This window comes from Pogonomyrmex barbatus, unplaced genomic scaffold (assembly GCF_055798465.1).
Source record: "Pogonomyrmex barbatus isolate J1 unplaced genomic scaffold, ASM5579846v1 scaffold1, whole genome shotgun sequence".
In the NCBI taxonomy this organism is placed as follows: domain Eukaryota; kingdom Metazoa; phylum Arthropoda; class Insecta; order Hymenoptera; family Formicidae; genus Pogonomyrmex; species Pogonomyrmex barbatus.
The window spans coordinates 4571070-4591218 of NW_028297098.1; the positions used below are offsets into that span (position 1 = coordinate 4571070).

The 20149-nt window shown below is 38.3% G+C and overlaps 1 protein-coding gene across 3 annotated transcripts in view; it reads left to right on the forward strand.

Annotated features, from left to right (window-relative positions):
- The window catches only part of Meltrin (disintegrin and metalloproteinase domain-containing protein meltrin), an 82015-nt gene extending 61969 nt beyond the window's left edge, over window positions 1-20046 (forward strand). For 2 of the 3 annotated variants that reach the window (XM_025219670.2, XM_089081155.1), the window contains 11 exons: window positions 2379-2534; window positions 7325-7514; window positions 8424-8485; window positions 8941-9105; window positions 9937-10106; window positions 10185-10376; window positions 10545-11141; window positions 11225-11426; window positions 11615-11819; window positions 12351-12480; window positions 15179-20046. In XM_025219670.2, coding sequence (XP_025075455.2) covers window positions 2379-2534; window positions 7325-7514; window positions 8424-8485; window positions 8941-9105; window positions 9937-10106; window positions 10185-10376; window positions 10545-11141; window positions 11225-11426; window positions 11615-11819; window positions 12351-12480; window positions 15179-17879 — 4770 coding nt within the window. In that variant the 3' untranslated portion in view covers window positions 17880-20046. The remainder of the gene's footprint in view (window positions 1-2378; window positions 2535-7324; window positions 7515-8423; window positions 8486-8940; window positions 9106-9936; window positions 10107-10184; window positions 10377-10544; window positions 11142-11224; window positions 11427-11614; window positions 11820-12350; window positions 12481-15178) is intronic. The other variant, XM_089081161.1, reaches the window with a different exon arrangement.
- The last annotated feature ends 103 nt before the right edge of the window (window positions 20047-20149 follow it).

Here is a 20149-nt window from a genome sequence, read left to right on the forward strand (position 1 = left end):
TTACTGCCACAATTTCCACAAATGAACGCGACACTTAGAGCAATTAAGAGTTTGAGCTTCCATCGCGTTGGTTTACCATCTTTGCGTGTATACGACGAAGGACGGAGGTTAAAAGCTTCTTTTATATTCTTCCTTGCGTCGACGTAGACTATAGAACATAAAACCGACATAAAATGTTGCTCAGGAGATATCGTATCTAGCATAAACTTTTAAATGGATTGGTGGTAGCTAATTATCTTGACTAATAAGTTTTGACGGATTTTCTTATTCTTGTTTGAATCATTTTCATAATATCGACAGAGAAATAAAAAAATGCAGAAGAAATTTTTGAAAGAAAATACTTTATTTACGTATTTCATCGAAAAAACATTTAGGGACATTCATGTGCTTTTTTAGTATAAATATATTTTTATTTTACTTTCTACAGATTTATTTTCTACAGATTTTTTTATGACAAAAATATACACTATATTATTTAGTCAATATGTCTCTTTGATTTTCAAATTGTGATCAAAGAAATAAGCATTAAAAGTCTATAATGCCGACAAAAATAGCAACTTTAATCTTTACTTAACTGTTGTTCGCTAAGAAATTCATCCGGACTCAATCTCAAGATTTAACAAGTCGGCTTTCGAGCCGACTGTCGGCTCTGGTATCATTCTCGTGACGGCATCTACGAGTAACGCAGCATCCATCCCCTTCGGTATGAAAACGCTGGCAGGAAAAGTATCTCGGCCGGGGGACAACCCCCATGAATTAAATATCGCGCGCGCCGTTGGGCTCGACGGTTGTGCAAACGCAGATTCGCAAATTTATTTCTTTTTACTCGGCAGCGCCTAGGACCGTGCTTGAAAGAGAGGAGAATACGCCGCAATTTCGAGTGAGAGTTTAATAAATAAAGAGTTGAATTTCAGGCTTTCCAGCCTCAGAATCGCAATCTAATAACACTAACTGCTTTACGCTCGATGATACGGCAGCCGGCAAATCGGATTAATCGTACCGACAAACACGACGTATCATCGGCCGTTCTAATAATTGGCATCGCTCTCATAATCACGAATCTGAATTCATGCAGCTTGTTTGTCGTGATTAACGAGCATTGAAATCATATCATCATGGATGAAAAGTTGAAACGGTTATATTTCCGCATTATAAACGCGAAGTTATTGTTACTTAAGCTAAATGAAGCTATTGTTATTTGAAGTTTGTGAATAAATTTTGGGCGTATAAGAATAGTTATTAATCTCAAAATTTAAAGGTGAAAAACAAACATTCGAATATACGACGTATTTTTGGAGAGAAATTTTTTTTCACGCGTCTACTAACTTTAAAAATTATATTACAATATATATATATGCAATACTGTTCGCTTGCTTAGTATTCGGTCGGCAAAATATGCTCGCTTCAAATTCTCAGTATTCGGTCTTCCGATTTATCATTTAAATAATATATTATTGGATTGTTGAATTTAGTCATTTGGCGGTTTCGTGGTCGAAGAAAGCGAGCATCCAAGTATAAAATTAATTGCAGCTCGATGCAACGATCTCGGGAACTCAATTTTCGTGAGGGAAATTTTCTTTTCTCAGGTCTAAGCACAGTTTTATCGCTATTAATGCAACAGGTGCGCGATCGGGCTCTTTGGTGTGTTCGATAAGAAAGAATCGACCATGTTATTCGTGCATTGAGTTGCGACGATACGATAAATCGTCTTTTTTATAATTTATCAATTTACAACAGGGAATAATCTGATTGAAACCTGCTAATAACTTGCTAATTTGCCAGAAATTGAGATGAAATAAAAACATTCTAAAACAGAGGTAACCAACCTTTTTGTCTGGCGTGCCATTATGAATATTCAAAATCTTTGATGTATCACTCTACTACAGAATTAAAAAAAAAGACTAAAATCTTACTTATATTCTCTTCGCTTGTATCGAAAACGAAATATTTCGTCTGTTTATTATTATGCAAAGTTTATTATTATTTTTGATTTTTTTTAATTTTTCTCTTTTCTAGAATGCGTGTTTCTTTAAGCGCCGTTAATAGCGAGAATGCCATGGGATTGGCCATCCCTAACAATAAAATATATTTATCGGTTATCTAAAAAAATTATTTTATCAACATTTTATGAAACCTATTTTTTATTTACAGCTGATTACGTAATTTTAGATAATATTTTTATATACCTTTCGATAAATTATGCCAAAAAATGGAGCAGAAATTGTTCCTTTTTTTTCGAATTTTCCAATCAAGGAAACCGATACGTCTTCTATACAATGGTGTTTTATATTTCCTTATTTCGCTCTGAGAATCATCGAGAACAAACGGAAGGAAATTTTAACTTCGAAGTCCAAGATCAATATTTTACTTCTTTTCAGGACCTCGAACACGCGGACGTGCTGACGGTGGGTTTCAATGTGGACGGCGTCGAGCGCGTTCTCGACCTTCGACTGAACACCGATTTAATTCCAGTCGGCTATCAGGAACGCCACCAGCATCGGGGCACGTACAAGGTGCATACCCCGTCGAAAGTTGTAAGTACACTTAGGCACCCGGTATTCGCGTGTTAACCGCTTTTCCGCAAACAACGTTAGCTAATCGATACCGAGAGCGCGAGTGTAATTCCGTCGGACGCAGCGCCGATCGAGAGAAGCGTTGAGGATTCATTCAACTTAACCCGGTGCTCACGACTCGGGCCATTCACTCGCGACTCGTGACATGCCGAATGGCATACAAAGAACGGCATTATCGCCATTTAATGGCCTGATACGCGACGTGAGATTTACGATCGTACGTACGGTCGCGCGTTCGTTTCCCTCCCGAGAAAAGAGATAATCGATAAGACTTCCCTTTCAGTCTGATAAGGATGATCTTTAAAGAAGAAGATTATCGCGGACAATGAAGGATCGCTTTCAGATTAGATATTTTTTTATGTTTACTTTCTTTTACGTTCTTACATCATTTTGAAAGTTTTACTCAATGGGAACGTGATCGGATATTAAATTAAGCGACTGATGTGCGCGTATCGGCTGTTCGAGGCTAATTTCCCTGTACGTCTTATTAAAGGAGAAAGATGTGAATTTTATTCATTAGTATGTTTTCTACATCTCTTCTGCGTTCGTTTTCCGTCATCCTTCGCGAATCGATGCCACACACAGTGACGTCTACGAGTCAACGTGGCTATAGAATCATCGATTTTACGATACGTCCTACGTAAAGAAGGTCGTTCCGTACGATTTAACGTTAATCCGACAAAACTCCAAGTGATTACATTTATTAATTTATTAATTTTTATTAACTCGCCGCTATTATATTCCACGTTACTACTAGCGACCCTCACAACAGAACTGATCGGCATTGGAGGACTTCCAAGACGATGTTTTATTCATTCGGGTTAACAAAGATACGTCGGACAAAAGTGAAGTAGCGACAGAAGATGATTTTTAAACGAGGAATCGCCGTTCCTCTTTTAGACAGCTCGGGAGTCTATTTGTGAGAAAGTTCATGTTTTGCTTCCATGCTCGGTCTGCGCGCACTTCCGGTCCCACGAAAATTAAAAGTCTTCACGGGGTGTCCGTTGCCCCCTCGTCATATCTGCCCGGCGTCATCGCACGGACGGAAAAAGGTAGACAGCTCTCGTGCAGGTGTAATATACGCGACTCGGCCCGAAATCGATCGAGATGACTCACTCTCCGTCTGCCGTCTGCATGTTTAATAAAACGGCGTCTCGCCGTAAACACACGCAATCGTGTAGCGCGTTGGTCCCGGACGAACAGCGTATAACTCCGTCACGTTAAAACCGTGCACGAGCACGACGGCCGTTTCCGTTTTATAATTCAAATGCCGCGGCGGAAGAGAAAGGCAGGAAGAACGAAAAAAAGAAAAGGAGAAAAGCCGATGGAACACCCAAAACACGGTTGCGGCGATCGCGCGACGTGTCTGCGGAATGTATTGTATTGCAAAACGTGAGGATTGCTTCGGAAATTGTTCCTGGTAATCGTCTAGTCTTCCGCGTATCATAATTTTTAACGGATAATCGATTTTGTCTAGGCTTTCGTTAAAATAGATATCAAAGATATATATGAAAAAAAAAAAATAAAACGCTGAATTGGTGTATATACTCTGGTCGATGTATGCCGATTGAGAAACCGGTTGTATTAAATTTCATTCGCGCTGATCAGCGATAATAAAATTTCTCCGTAGTTTACGGAAATTGCGAAAGTATTTCGGAGATGTTATTCTAATTACGAGTTCCAAAATTATGCGATTATCTCACTTGCGATGAAAGTGACTTTGACTTTTACATGAATGCGGTAATGCAAATTAGCATGTGCTTTGTAGTCCGAGGTGGAAAGTATCTCTGTGGGCTCGATACTGATGTAATTATCACGTCTTTTTATTTTAGTTGAGCAGCAGGATTAACTTTGAATTTATTAAAGCAGATTTTAAACTCTAGCTATATTCTAGCACGCAAAAATAATTTATTCATCTTATAACATGAAGGACAGCATAAATTTTAGACAGGATAAAATAAAGAGAGCATATATCATAAAAAAAAGAACGTATTAACTTATAAAATAATAATATGAAACAATTATAATAATAAGAAGAAAATGAGTTATGACGTTATAAATATGAACAATGAAGATATCTTTTATCGATTAAAATATCCTACTCTGCATATAATGGTACAATGGTGAGCACAAAAAATTATCCAGAATGTAGAACAAAAGTCAAGCGAATAATATAAAACGCGCCGCCAACCGGCAGAGTTCGTTGCGCTGACCGCGACGTCATACTTACTGTTTTGCACAATTGTATTTAATTAATTGGCGGCTCCGGTTAACGGCTCGGCCTTCCGTCGTCTCACCTCCCGTTCTTCGCGTTATATAAATACGAGTTTATCCGTGCGGATGAACCAATTTTGAGCTCGTTAACGGAGAAAATACGAAGATGGAATAAGCTAGAAATCTGAAATATAATATAATTTCTTTTTCCTCTTAAAATATTGCATAATAATTTTTCTTCAATACGAACACACATAAAAAAATATATAAAAGTTTACAATAAGAATACCTGTATTGTTTATATTTGTATTATCGATAATGCATATCGAAATTCAAATATATATATATAAATATGATAAGATTGAGCGTCAAATTTGATACATCGAGAATGTAATAGGTGTCTTATATTCTCGCTTTCAATGTAACTTGAATACGAAGATTATTTTACAGATAGAGAAACGATTAGAAAACTACCAGGATCCATTATTAGGAGGACATATAGGATCCTTTTATGCTCTCAACGCGGTTCTGAAATTTACGTTCCGGTAATAAGAACGCGTCTGTTACGAAATGTATTTTTCTTTCGCTCAGCTCTCTCGTGATATAAATCTACATAATCCCCGATGCGGTGCACACGCGATATTACATTTAATAGAAGCGAGGATAAGCTCACCGAGGGCGAATACAAAATTTCATATTCCGCCGACACGCCTCGTAACGCGCTTTCCATGGGGCACGTTACGCGATCTCGCGAAATTTTTCCCTTATCCGACAATGAATCAAGCCGTACCCTTTATCCGTCCGTTATATATCAGCAGGCCTCCAGTGATTATATCCTTGGACGCATTTAAATGATTATGAATTTCTTACGGCAATGAATTCCGTATGAAAAATATCGTAAGTTGAAAAACAAAATATGCCAAGGCTTCAAATTTCCGTAGGGAACGAGTATTTATGAAAATTCATTTTGTACAATACACAAAAGGAGGGTGTTTCTTTATAAAAAAAAAAAAAAAAAAAAAAAATGTCAGCCGAGTTCTGGAATTTTTAGATACATCGTAACGCAGATCCTCAAATCAATTCTTAGCATCTCGCGTACTAGAATGTCTAGAATGTCATTTGATATTAATTATGGCTATGCATACAGTCTTGTCATTATCAGATTTATTTTCAATTCGTCATTTAATATTTAAATTCCTGGAAAAACGCCTAGGTTTTTTTTAATGATAAAAATAGATTTACGCCGTGGAAAAAATCTACCTTGAGCATCGTCGTCGAGATTGAACCTCTGCCGCAAGGAGGAAACGCTGCGGCATTTTTAAAAAGGACAACGTCGAAAATAAAAGCAACGAGGACGCGAAGCGAGCTGGCTGCGTCATCGGCCAATAAATAAAAGTCGCGGTTGCATTAAATAATCGATACCGACGATTTAACGATACCGACACGTTCTCTCACGTTAATTCAATCTCGCCCGTCATGTCGCCGTACACCTTCCCCCATGCGGCAATCGGATAATGGACCACGATCGATGGCTCTCGTAACGGAGAAAGCGCCTCGTTTCAAAGACGATCCCGATATTTCTCCCCTCCCCTCCCCCCCCTCCCTCCGCCAGCAAGATCGTGCTTCTTTGTTGGAGCAATTCCTTTCGGGAGAGTAACGTGCTTGCTCTCCAAAGTAACAGGTCTCCTCCCTCGTTTTCCTCGCGGCGGAAAAAGGAACGTGAAAAATCGCCGGGGGTTCGCCAGCAGCGTGTGCACGCCCAGAATCTGGGACAACTATATTTGTACCGAGCCGATGTACGGTTCCGATGCATCCGAGAAGCCGAGATAAGCGGAGTTGCAGCCGAAGCGCACGGCTCAACTCAATTTCTCGACGTATTATGCAGCGTGATTCATAAGCATCGCGAATCGGCTAAACACCAAATGAGAAAATTAAAAGTAAAGGGTCGAGATCGAATTAACCTCGGAAATATATGTAACCCTTTGCGCACTAAATTATTTCTTTCTAACAAACGAGCGAATTGAGAATCAGCGTTTCGCTTTAAATTTATTTAACTTAATCATACAAATGATTGGTCAAATATATAATAATTAATCTGTATTATGAGGAAGAATTTTGTGGAGATGGAAAAATACAAAAATACAATTTTTTTAAATGTAATCGTGAATTGTTTCGAATATTTAAGAATTATACAGAACTTTATCGCAAAGCGTTATATCGAATTTTGAGGCGCTAAATCAAAATAAAAAGTTAAAACCACACATAAATCTAATTACGAGTTTATCTTTATTCGTGAATGATCGTCGCATAGGTTTGCATATTTTTGCAAGAAAACTTTTTCGCAGTTCCGCAGAATATCTTGAGTTGTTAAAACGAGGGAAAATTAAAAACGCGCATAACGCGAAGCGGAAAAAAACGCAATGAAGCGAATTTCATGAATATCGGCAAATTTAGGACGCTCGGAGGAAATAAAGAGAATTTTTTTAATATCGTTTATTTTATGCGAATGGCATTCATGAATTGCTTGAATCTTGCAGGAACTCTGTCATTACCAAGGTAGCGTTCGGGATGTTCCTGACTCGTGGGTGGCGTTATCCACTTGCAGAGGATTGCGCGGTGTCATCTTCGATGGTGAGAATCTTCATCACATCCATCCGGAAGATGAGAGCTTGGATTCCGCGCATTACATTTACAATCACAGCGATCTCATTGCCAATAATACGTGTGGTAAGCATTTTGCGAGCCAATTATTCCTATTTTCTTATTACACTTCTCTGCATTTTCTCTGCAATAATTAAATATTTAATAATATAAAAAACAGAGGAGAGAACAATTGTGTTAAAAAAAATAGTTAATATTATTAGAGCACGCCAATATTTTGAATAGCAATTATTTTAAAACTGCGTACATCCACTTCTTTAAGAGTGCTTCTCTAAAAAAAAGCTAATTTGATACCTTAAAAAAATGACATGACATACTTCTGATTTCTAGAAGAGAAACTAATAGATTCATAATTGAAATCTCAGAATTTTTAATGATTAATACAACTTGACTCACCAATAAGGAACAGTTTTGTTAGAAAATCTAAGAAAAGATTTAATCAAAGATCTGGAAATAATTTTGTTGGCTCATCAAAATTATTATATAAGATGCTTAAACGTGATAATAATATTGCAAAAATTTTTTATCTTCTGGCCAATCTTGAACATATATAATAATTTTGAAGATTCAACAAAATTATTTTCTGTATCCAGCCAAATTTTTAAATTTACAAGCAAGAGTGTTTTTTCTGCGTTCGTCTCGAAGTCATGTCTGCACTGTCGCGCATTTCTATTGCCAAAGCAATTTCCGCCGGTTTCTTTAAGAGTATTCGCGAGCTTTGACTCATAGAAATACGAGCTTTAGTACAGAGGAGCGAGCACGAACCGGGTCTGTCGTCCTTCTTCGATGACGGTGCCCCAAGCAGACCCGAAGACTCGCCTCGGGAAGACTGGTCTCTCCTTAACGGTCTTAACGAATGTGAGAGCAGGGTTCTGGCCGTGCTCGCTACGACGACTCTTTGTCCTCTCCTCGCTTCTACCGGGAATCCCATTGGCGACGATCGCGTCCCTGTTTGACGTTTTTCCTCGGTTGCAGGTTACGAAGGCACGCCGCACGACGTTCTCCCTGATCATCGCGAGATTAAAAGGATCTCCAGGGTATGTACACAGAAAACCGTGCAACAGTAGAAAAGAAAAGGAAAAGAGAAAAAAGAACTCGCTCAAATCGTTTCCCCGGTAAATTATACGACTTCAAAGAACGTAGTCGCTGGGGTCTTCGTACCCCTTGGTGCTTCGCGTGTGTATCCTTCGTTTTTTTTTCCTTCCTTTTTGTTGAAGGAACTGTGTGAATAGTTCGTAACTTTAAAATTGTCTTGCGCTTGGCGAAAATTTAAACAGAGAATTTTCAACGATTATCGGGTCATTTACTTCATTGGAAGTAAAGAATTTCTGACAAATCGGATTTCCAAGAAGCCATTGATGATTACGTCTGATATTATATGACAAATTTTTTAGCCATCGCCTTGAATTTTTGCAATCATTTAGTTTAATGAGTTAAAGTTAAAGTTAATGAATTTACGATCGATGCTGTATCGTTGGATTTTCTTTCGTAGCACAAAAGAGCGACTGAAATTATCCGTGGGCCTTATAACGCGAACAGGCAATCGCGTTACGTGGAGCTAGTACTTGTAATCGATAAGAAAGAATATACCGCGCTAGACGAGAACTTGGACAAAGTGCATCAGCACTGTAAGGACATCGCCAACATTATTAACGCCGTAAGTAACATCGCCGTTGTAATTTAATTGGATGTATAAAGTCGAATGAGAACGGCCTGAGGAGTGTAACCGCTAATTCAACAACTCCATTATCCAATTAGCCGTTTCGAACATTTGCGGTTTCCTTTTCCTAGAATTCGTCGGGAACAGATCTCGAACTGTCAGTTCCAGCGGTTCTATGAATTTTACTTTATTTGGGTTAATTGGCTGTTACATATGTAATTATGTTCACAGGGATATGCGAACCTTCCTTTCTTCAAAGAGGAAGTATTTCGCGAGAATATTTTAAAATAATTATGCACGATTGGTTTTTATACTTTGCTTAAACTATTCCGTTATATTGTAAAACTGTTTTACGCTCAACATATTTTTCACTATAAAATTGAAATGACATTTTTCTGCGACATGCATATTATATTCTTATGAAGAATATTTCGATAATTATATCTCAAGTTGACTTACGCAGAGAAAAGAGAGAGAGAGAGAGAGAGAGAGAGAGAGAGAGAGAGAGAGAGAGAGAGAGAGAGAGACTAATGTCAAAGTATAATTTTGAAAGCTACATAAAGTTGGATTCATTAATTTTCTCGAAACTTTTAATGTTCCTGCTTTCACTTTTAATTTACTAACAATGACAATGATGGATCTCAATTCGGTTTAATATCCGCAAAACGAGAGAATACATCGTCCTGCATATTCCGCGCTCTCTATCTCTTTCTCTGACACAACGAGACAGAGAGATTAATTAGCGCGGACTCGACCTTATACCGCGTATCACAATACCACGAAATCTCTATGTAAAGTACGGGACGGTATATCTCGATGTGCTTGCAGCTGTACATGCCGCTGAACATATTCATCGCTCTGGTTGGCGTGCAGGTGTGGTCCGAGTCGGACGAGATAGCACTCTCGCCGAACGGCGATGTCACACTGTCAAATTTCCTGCGCTACCGTAGGGAGAAGCTAGTTAAGGATATTCCCAACGATAACGCCCAGTTGTTGACGTGAGTGTGTGGATAAATTTACGTTATGTATTCCATCTGATTCCCACAATAAGTTTGATATTTATATCCCTATAACAGGCGAATCACCTTCGACGGCGGAGTAGTCGGTAAGGCACTCAAGGGACCGATATGTACTTACGAGTTCTCTGGCGGAGTCTCCATGGATCATTCGAACATCGTTGGTTTAGTCGCGGCCACCGTCGCCCACGAAATGGGCCACAATTTTGGCATGGAGCACGATGGACCAGATTGCGGCTGTCCTGAAGAGAAGTGCGCTTTATCTCCTTTTTTTATAACGTTCCATTAAGAAATTCTATTTTATTTTATTATTCAAAAATAAAAATTAGCAACTCCATGAATTTGCAAATTTTTTCACTTAATGTATCGAATGTTTCTCTCATCTAATTATAATAATTATATCATTGATATCTTTTTCAGATGTATAATGGCATCATCCAGCGGCTCGTCCGGGCCGAAGCACTGGTCCACATGTTCATTGGAACATTTAGCTCTAGCTTTCGAACACGGCATGGATTACTGCTTGAGGAACAAGCCGCAGAAACTCTTCGACAGTCCCATATGCGGTAATGGATTTGTCGAACCGGGTGAACAGTGCGACTGCGGTCTGAAAGATAATTGCGACAATCCTTGCTGTAACGTGACCACTTGTATGCTACACAGCAATGCGAGCTGCGCGACCGGCGAGTGCTGTGATTTGAAGACTTGCAGGCCAAAAACCGCAGGCACGGAATGCCGAAGCGCCGAGCATGAATGCGATTTGCCGGAGTACTGCACCGGTCAGAGTGAATATTGTCCGGCGGATGTATTTAAGATGGATGGTGAGACTTGTAGCGTAGGCAAAGCCTTCTGCTATCAGGGCTCGTGCAGGACTCATGACGATCAATGCAAATTATTGTGGGGTCCCACTGGTTGGTCCTCCGATGCGCAGTGTTACGAGATGAATAATAGGGGAACGAAAAACGGTAACTGTGGCTACAATCGCATCGAATCGCATTTCGTCAAGTGTAGCGATGAGTGAGTTTATATTGTAAATTATATTGTAAATGAAATATTGTGGAATGTTAGATTTTGACGTGAATATGACGAATGTATTGTAGAAATCTTCTCTGTGGCATGCTGCACTGTAAACACTTGAACGAACGATTAGAATTTGGTATGGAATCAGTCGCGACTTTAAGCCATTCGTTCATCAATAATGGTGGGAAGATAATACCGTGTCGTTCGGCCATAGTCGATCTTGGATTGAGTCAGGTTGATCCTGGTCTCGCACCGGACGGTGCCAAGTGTGCACCCGGAAAGGTAAGATATCCTCTTTAACTTTTTAAAATAAATGTACAGAATATTACCGAGTTAAGAAGGAGCTAAAAACAAAATAATAAATATCAAATAAAATAATAAAATTCTTTCTGCTATGTTTGATATTTTTTAAATTTCGTATTGATCTACATTATGATTATAATTAAATATTACGTGGCAATTTTGTCTAGATGTGTGTAAATCAGAAATGCATGTCAGTGGCGGATCTAAGAGCATCCGTATCTGGGGGTAAAGGTTGCCCGAATAATTGCAATGGTAATGGAGTATGTAACAGTCTTGGCCATTGTCATTGTAATCGCGGCTTTCGACCACCTGATTGTCTTCAACCTGGTGTTGGAGGTTCCGAAGATAGCGGTCCAGCCGATGATCCGAATGGTAATTATTTTTTAGGAGTGATATCTTTTGTAATAAGAATTTTTTCTGTAAAGTAGGAGAAGAAGGCAGGTAAACGATTTTTATAAATTTCATTATGAATTTATTAACGTGGAATAAAAATTTAGCTTTAGCTTTGAGTTGCTGCGTTTTCAATCTATTAAAAATAACGGCATGTAGTTTGTGATATAAAGCAATTTTTCCGAATTTAGATATAAATTCAATTAAAAGGATTATTAGACATCTAAGATCTAGTCCCTCAAATTTGATTCTCTTCAGAACAGTCGAATAATGCTCTATCTGATTTTGTTTGACATTTTTATGTGTAGTCTATTATTCAAGTAGAAACAGAAATAAATAATTTATTTCTGTAAAGTTTTAGTACAAGAAAAATAATATCTAATGGACAAACTAAAACGACACTTAATTTGAGGCATGTTAGTTTAAAAGCTATATTTTATCCACATTTATATTATATTTATATTATATATGACATTTTATTTATACTATATGATGCGCGTTTTGTGTTTTTAGCGAGAAACGACTTCATAATTGCACTTTATGTCATCTTTCTCGGAGTGGTGCCTACCGTATCTCTCCTGCTATTCGGCATTTGGTATATCAGGAATTCCGGACAGCATTGGAAGAAGGATGTGATGTCTACGTACGTATCTAGTCTCGACCGTTTTAAAGAGAAACGCAAACCGCATGCTAATAAGTCACTCGGTGTTCTTACTTCAAAGACACATTGTATCACCGGTAGCAAATTTCTCAGATTGCCAGCAATGATCTCCACTTATTTCGCGTCGAAGAATACCTCTCGTAATGTGAATAATAAAGTATTCGTAGTCAGTGACGATGTCACACTTAAAGAGCCACTTCAAATAACTAAAGCCGATCTGATATCAACTACCAATCCGAATGCTATTAAGTGTAGCAATAATATCGAATACAGAAAGTCATTGCTATTCGGCAACGTAAAGCCGGATATTAGCGCAAAACCCCAAACGCAGGAAGTTTATAATAAAGTTGCGCCTCCTTCGGTACCCATCGTTGAAGTTCAGTCGAAGAAAATTACTCCGATTAAATCAGAATTAAGCTCCAAAATAGCGGAGCGTATTCAGCAAATTCAGAAAAAGTCACCCAAGAACACTAAAGGACTCACACTTAATACTGAATTCAAGTTTGAGCATTTAAATGAAAGTCCAGCTAGTACATCTGATGCCACTCCATCAGATCTATTACTTAATAAGACGCCTGCTGCATTTTACAATAAAAAACCACCGCCCCCACCGGCACCTGCTCAAAGCTTAAAGCCAAAGATCTGAGCGATTTCTTGCCTGCCTATTTAAATCTCATCACGCATAAGTATTTTACGTAAAACTTTATTACGTATTATAAAAAAATTTATTATTTATTTACTCTAATATTTGTGAAGTTTTAATCTATACTTTAAAATCTATTCACAAGTAATAGTTTTCACTATAGTATTACAGTTATTATCTTCAAATAAAATATAATCTGAAAAGACTCAAAAAAAGTAAAAAAAAATTACAGATTTTATCATACGAGAAATCTTTGATATTTTTGAAGAAATATTAATTATATAATTATATATATAATTAGTTTGATTTTTTAAATTATAAATATAAATTAGATTATATGTAAAAGAACAATTTTATTCGACATAGTGCAAACATCGTAGCGCATTTTTTTGCAAGCTATGATTTTTGCATTATAATATGGGAACTCGAAAATGGTGATGGTACATAAAAGCAATATTTGGACATTACTAAATGCCAAAATGCATTAAAGTAATTCCTACTGTGATTCCACTGCTGATAGTCGTAATAATGCTCCAATATATTGTAGTCAAAATCGTAATAATATTTTTACACAAATTACAAAATTTAGTTTAGTAACTAAGAATTTAAATAATATTAAATTTATATTATCAATCATGTGATTAAATCTGTTTAAAACAGATTTTTTTATGCAATAAGTATAACGAGATGTAGGATTTCGCGTGTACACTTGTATGTATATACTTTTTATTTAACTTGTATTGAATATATCTTTACAAATTGATCACAATGCACTGATCAATTATAAATTTATAAAATCTGAGAATATGATTAGATGAACAGCATTTTGTTCTTATCGATTGCTTATATACAAACTTACACTAATTCATTTATTTTATTAATTATATATTAGTTACGCAAAATAAAAAATTTTTTATAAAGTATGTATAGCACAGTATTAAAATATTGTACAGATATGAACATATATCTGCAATATGAAAACATACAACAAAGAATATTTTTTTTAATGTATCTATGGTCTTTTTTTGTTCACAGTTTTGAAATTATTAACCTTCTAAAATATTATATACATCCTAATTAATGTTAAAGGCTAATTTAATTTTAGAATAAAATACTCTTCATTTTTCAAGATCAACGAATTTTAAAATAAAAACTGTAAATTTAACATTTTTTATATGAACATATTGCGCCATGAAGGCAGAAATTGTTGGAGAGATTATTTATAACATAGAGCATGTGCAGAATCATGTTATGTGAGCATGAGCATGTTGAAGATTCTTTTCTTATATTGGCTCTTTGCATTTTATCAAAATCGATAATTTTATTTAAATACTAAACTGGACATTCAATTTTAATTCATATATTTAATCATTTCTTATTAATTACGTTAGACGTACTTAATTTTAACTTTATTATATTTTAATATTATAAAAATGAATTTTTTTAATTCTTTACTTATTTCTCGGATATAAATTCAAATATATATCCAATAATGTTACTTATACTTGGAAAAATAAAATGTACATTCTTATTATTGAATAAATATAGTATTCATATGAAGTGTTTTTAGTCTTCCTTTATAATCAACGATTTCCTTCTTTTCCAACGCTTGCTACTAATATCTTAATCTATAACTAACATTTCCCAACAATTTTCTTGGCTATGCATGCTATGTTGGAGATTTGCGGTGAACAGTTATTTATTTGAGAAGAGTTGCTTGCACATAATAATTCATCAAATAATATTAAATATGTGTGTATGTTGGAATACACATGCAACTGTAATGAAACATATAAAATTTACATTATTTCTCATTTAGATTATTTTAATATTTACGAACACATTTCATTATCAAGATTTATGCAATGCTTTACGTTCTAATTTATACTAAAAAAAAAAAAAAAAAAAAAAAAAACATTCGCAATTAAATTTATTTTGCTACAAATTAGTGTGTGTTTGTTAGCCACATCGTGTATTTTAATCGCGCGCTTATAAATTCCTCGATCCCCCCGCTTATAATTCTGCTTCAAATTTCAGGACCGATCGCGGCCACAATGGATTGCTAATCAAAACGATCGATCGTTCCACCCCCATGTCCCGTAACATCGAAACGATCGATTCTAGCTTGAGTCAAGATCCAGCATGCGTGAGTTTGCTGCCTAAAACAGAAGCCGATGAGCGCTACAACAACAACATGTTTGGCCAGTTTAAAGGTTTCACGATCACGCCGATCCACTCAAATCAGTCGAAACTGGCCGAGCCTACAAAACCGGCTCCACCTCCACCTGGATGGATGCCTACCGTAGCGATAAAAACAAACGTAGCTAAACCGAATGTGCAGAAATGCAATGCGCCGCAAAGGAGTAATTCAATGAGTTCTAACGATACAAGTTCGGCCGCACCGACATTGCCACCACTGAATCCTGGGTCCACGGCACGACCCTTGATCAGTAGTCCTGTATTGGCGGCCACAACTTGCACATCTGTCGAATTGGTGGCCAAGGTACCTACTAGACCCGCCCCGGATGTACCCATGCGTCCAGCTCCGGCTCCACCGACCACCCCCGCACCTTCTGTGAAACCGCAGAGACCTAATAGTACACCCCTGACAAATGTGATCCTGCCCGAACCTGAAAAGAAGACGGAAAAGGGCAGCACGCTTAACCGAATCGCGTCAATGTTGCGCCCTGCCTCCGGCATCATGAGAAGCAACTCCCAAAGCTCGCAAAGAGATGACAAGAACACGAACTCTTTGCCGAGAAGCCAGCATCACAAGGCCAACAAGGTCATTGATAAGGAGATTTTAAGAAATCTTGAGATCTCCAATCCGATACCACAATCGGAGATTGAAATAGCGATGCCAGTCATCCCAGTGATACCAGTGGTCGAAACCGAGAAAAGAAATGTAGTTTTGCGCGCTCAGTCGATGAGAGACAGTAAAGTCACTCCAAGACCACTCGTTCATACGTTTGGTTCGATGCGTCAGACGACGCCCGTCAAAAGACCTACCAGTATCCCCGCCAGTACAAGACCCACGTCGCCACCTCCGGGTCCGCCAAACGTGACACCAGCGGAAAAAGCCACCGAAAATGCGATAAAGATTCCAGGATTGCCAGGTTATCAGAATCCGCCGGTGAAAGTCATTCAGAAACCGGTGGAGAATACCTACGACGATTGCATGAATCTAATTTCAGAATCATCCTTAACGAAAATCACTGAGGAATCACCCACGAATGACAATATTTACGCGGTGATAGAGGAACCCGTGCCGGAAAAGAACAGGAAGAACGCGGAATTGGAGGTAACACCAGCTGATAATGAATATAAACTGCCAAAACGCATCGACCCGACGTCCGGTGGTCCGAACAGTTTAGAGTCGATGGGCCTGCTATCGGAGATCGTGTCGGAAATATCGAATCGTAATTTCGATTCCATATATTCCACCTCGACGCTAACCAGGAAGAAGAAAGACGATAACGAAGGAGATACGACAAAAAATTCAGAAAATATGGGCTCGAATAATTCCTTGGGTGACTATATGAATTCGAGTCACTACAAGATACCCGGTAGTATATATTCAAACTCAACTTCCGGCAAATTTAATTCTTCGAGCTCCACTACCAGCTCTGGCTACCTCCATCCATCCGTGATAAATGTTCCGCAAGTGGACAGGAAAGAGTCCAGCAAAAATATTTCGGATGCGAACGATAACTTAAAACCCGTTGATAAAAGTAAGATAAACACTCTTAAGTCTAATAATCCTAATATAAACGACGAGCTATCCAAGGAGCTCGGTATGAAGCCGCCTGAGAATCCTGTTGGATGTAAACCGTTCGCTTCGATGAAGACTCGATCATCTCAGCTGATACATATCAAGAAGGATGACCAAGTTGAAAGCAAGGTTCCGATTAAGCCGCCGTTGAATAGGACTAAGACGCCCCCGAACATCGCGAAAAGTCCAACCTCCAAGGAAATGCCTGAATCCAGCGTAAAACTCACGAGACAAAGTTCAGATAATACATTAAAATCCTTGAAATCCTCAAAAGTTTCCGACACGAGTTCGATGACGACGAAACAGAACTCGGACGTAAGTCCAGCCACGAGACAGACGCTACTGAACGCGAGTAAGTCGAATAGCGACTTAGATAAAGAAGAATCGCATACTACAGTATCTGTCAAAAATGTGCCTTGTAGTCCTAAGGATAATCCGGGGAAGTTCAACAGTCCGGATCTGGTTTCGAGCTGCTCGAATTCGAATCAAGGTGGAACGAAGTCGCCGGATGTTGTGGGCGGCAATCCTAAATTCAGTCTGCCGCTGAAGACCGTTCAGAAGACATCGACGCTACCAAGGAACGGCCAGAAGACGCCCACGACGCCGTTGAAGCCGTTCAACATTTCGTCCAAGGCAGCTAGTCTCTCCGAAAGGAAGAAGTCACCAACTGGCAACGGGGGTGCGACCAAATTGTTATCGCCGTCTGCCAAGGAGTCGAGCAACGGCGGTGCCAAGCAGGTGCCATCGTCGAAAGTGTCCAAAACGGAAACCAAGAGCGGGGACGGAGGTGCAGGAGCGAGAACAAATCCACTGCAAAAAGCGGCGAGCGGTAAATCGAACGTGGCGTCGCTGCAGCAAAAATTCGAGGCCAACAAGAACAATACCGGTGTCGCGAGGACTATCTCGAGTGCGAATAGTAAAAAACCAGTGGGACGAACGACAGAAGTCGGTGGCGTGAGGAAATGAGCGATTAATCGGAAGAGCGTGGCAATCCGATTGCCTCTCCGATTGCCTCGGACGTGCTTGATTGAGATCAAGATTTGAAAGAGCGTTTGAGACGCAGTGAGAGAAATCTATCTACTTGAAACATTCTAGTCCGTCACATTGAATCGTTCTCGGTGAAGAATTCACGGTGCATTACAAATGAGTATACACGTTCATGCTAAGAATGTCGAGTACGTCGTAAGCGTGCACGAGTATAAATATAGAATATAACGCACGGGAGCGACATATCTCTGTAACTTCTTATTTAAGAAACTTTAAACGGAAGTTTGAAAAGAAATAGTACAAGGATCAAGTCTTTTCTTCTAAGATCCATAAAAGGCTAATTTTACAAAACAAATATATTTCTTGTCGGGATATAAAGTAGATCGCGCGCGGCCGCGCGTTAAAAGACACAATAAAATGAAAAAAAAAAAAATTGTAAATAGTACCCATTTAAAAATTCTCATATTTTTTGTAGAGACTATCCATCGCCGATGTTCAGGCGTACCTATATAAGCCATAACCATAATGTTTGTCTTAAGCGTTTTATAAATGACATTGCGAAGTAAGCGACAATTATTTTCGAAGCCATCGCTTGAAAACTGGGAAGAGCGTGAGGGGATTAATTGATCTCTGTGATATATATATATATATATATATATATACATATATATGTATAAAGAAATATTGCACACAGAAACACTATTACGCCACATTGTTATGGCTAACAGATTATAGACGCGACCAAATTATTTTATATTCATATTACATAAATCGTATTGAAAAATGCGCCATTAAGTTTTTTAAAAGGTCACCGGGAATCGCAGTCATATCCGACAGACGTAGCTCCGTGAACGGGGGAGGCGGGTCCGTTTTCTTTCCAAAGATTAATATTTATGAGATCAAGATGTGAGTGTACCTTCGAGAGCCCGTGGGAGTCAAAATGGAAATGCCATTAGTTAGGAGAGTCTAGATGTTAGCACACGGTAGTAACAATAACAATAGCGAATCGAGTTAAGGTGATATCCCCTCGTCGGCATGGCGGGCCAGATAACGTTTCACCTCGGTCGCGCAGCATCACGCCTTTGTTTTCTCATTATCTTCCGCGTAAATCAGAGGCTTGCTTCGTCTAGGCAAAGATTAAGAACTATTTATTTGACTGATGTCCATGTAAATATGTTTGTAAGGTAGGCTAGAGCTAAAAGTGCAGTTTCTCTTTTTTTTTTGTACGATGTACCTTTGCGTCGAGAATAAGTTACATTCGAGAATAAGTTACCCCTACGCATTATATGTACGATCGCGAGAGGAAGATAAGTAGCTTCAAATTTCATCGTCAAGCGCGAAATTGCAGAAAGGTTTTATTGAACTACCAGAGCTATTTAGGATTCAACTACGTTCGTGCATTTTACTCTCCCCCCCCCCTTTTTTTCCTCTGCGCAACGAATTTCCTCGTGCGAATTCAGTCGACATTTCTGTTCGTGGCGTTATTTATCCAGTTTGTAATAGTTCCTACGTGCGAGCGTCCAGAAACCAATCCCACCACAGAATTTCACTAAAGTTCAATAAAGCTTTTTGACTATTTACTGGCGTGCTATGTATTGCTTTTTCCGCTTGTTTCTCCACGCGCGAGATGTCGAGATGTGTGCTTGTTGCTTCGATACGAGGACAATCAGATGTTCGTTTAGCATACGGCATACGAGGAGAGGGCTTGTTTCAGCAACACCTGCTCGTTATTAATAAATAAGTATTATTTGTAAGAGTATTCTTTTAAAAGAGGAGGAAAAAAGAACCGTTGAGTACCATTAAAATGAGAAAAAAAGAGAACCGACATTGAATACCAAGTGCGATCGGCTGCATTAATTTGCGATTTAATGAAATATTCGAATTGGCTTAAATACAACGATCACATCGCGTAACATAGCCTACGAAGTTGCAACACTTTGTCTCACATTCTGTCTAACGAGATTAACGACAACAAGCATCATTGCAATATTGTACATTCGGTACCAAAGATAAGTAGCATCCTATCTACGACACTGCTGAGATAAGCACTACAATAATTAATTACCTAGCCGTCGGTTTACGATAATTGTGTACAATACCTTGAAATCCATAACGATGTTACAATAAAGTCTTTATTCCAACTAAACATTTTCCTACACCACCCTTTGTATTTCTGCATTGTGGCAGAATTCATCGAAGAAAGGAAAGTAGATAGGGTAAATATATGACTAAACTTCGCATAGGTAGAA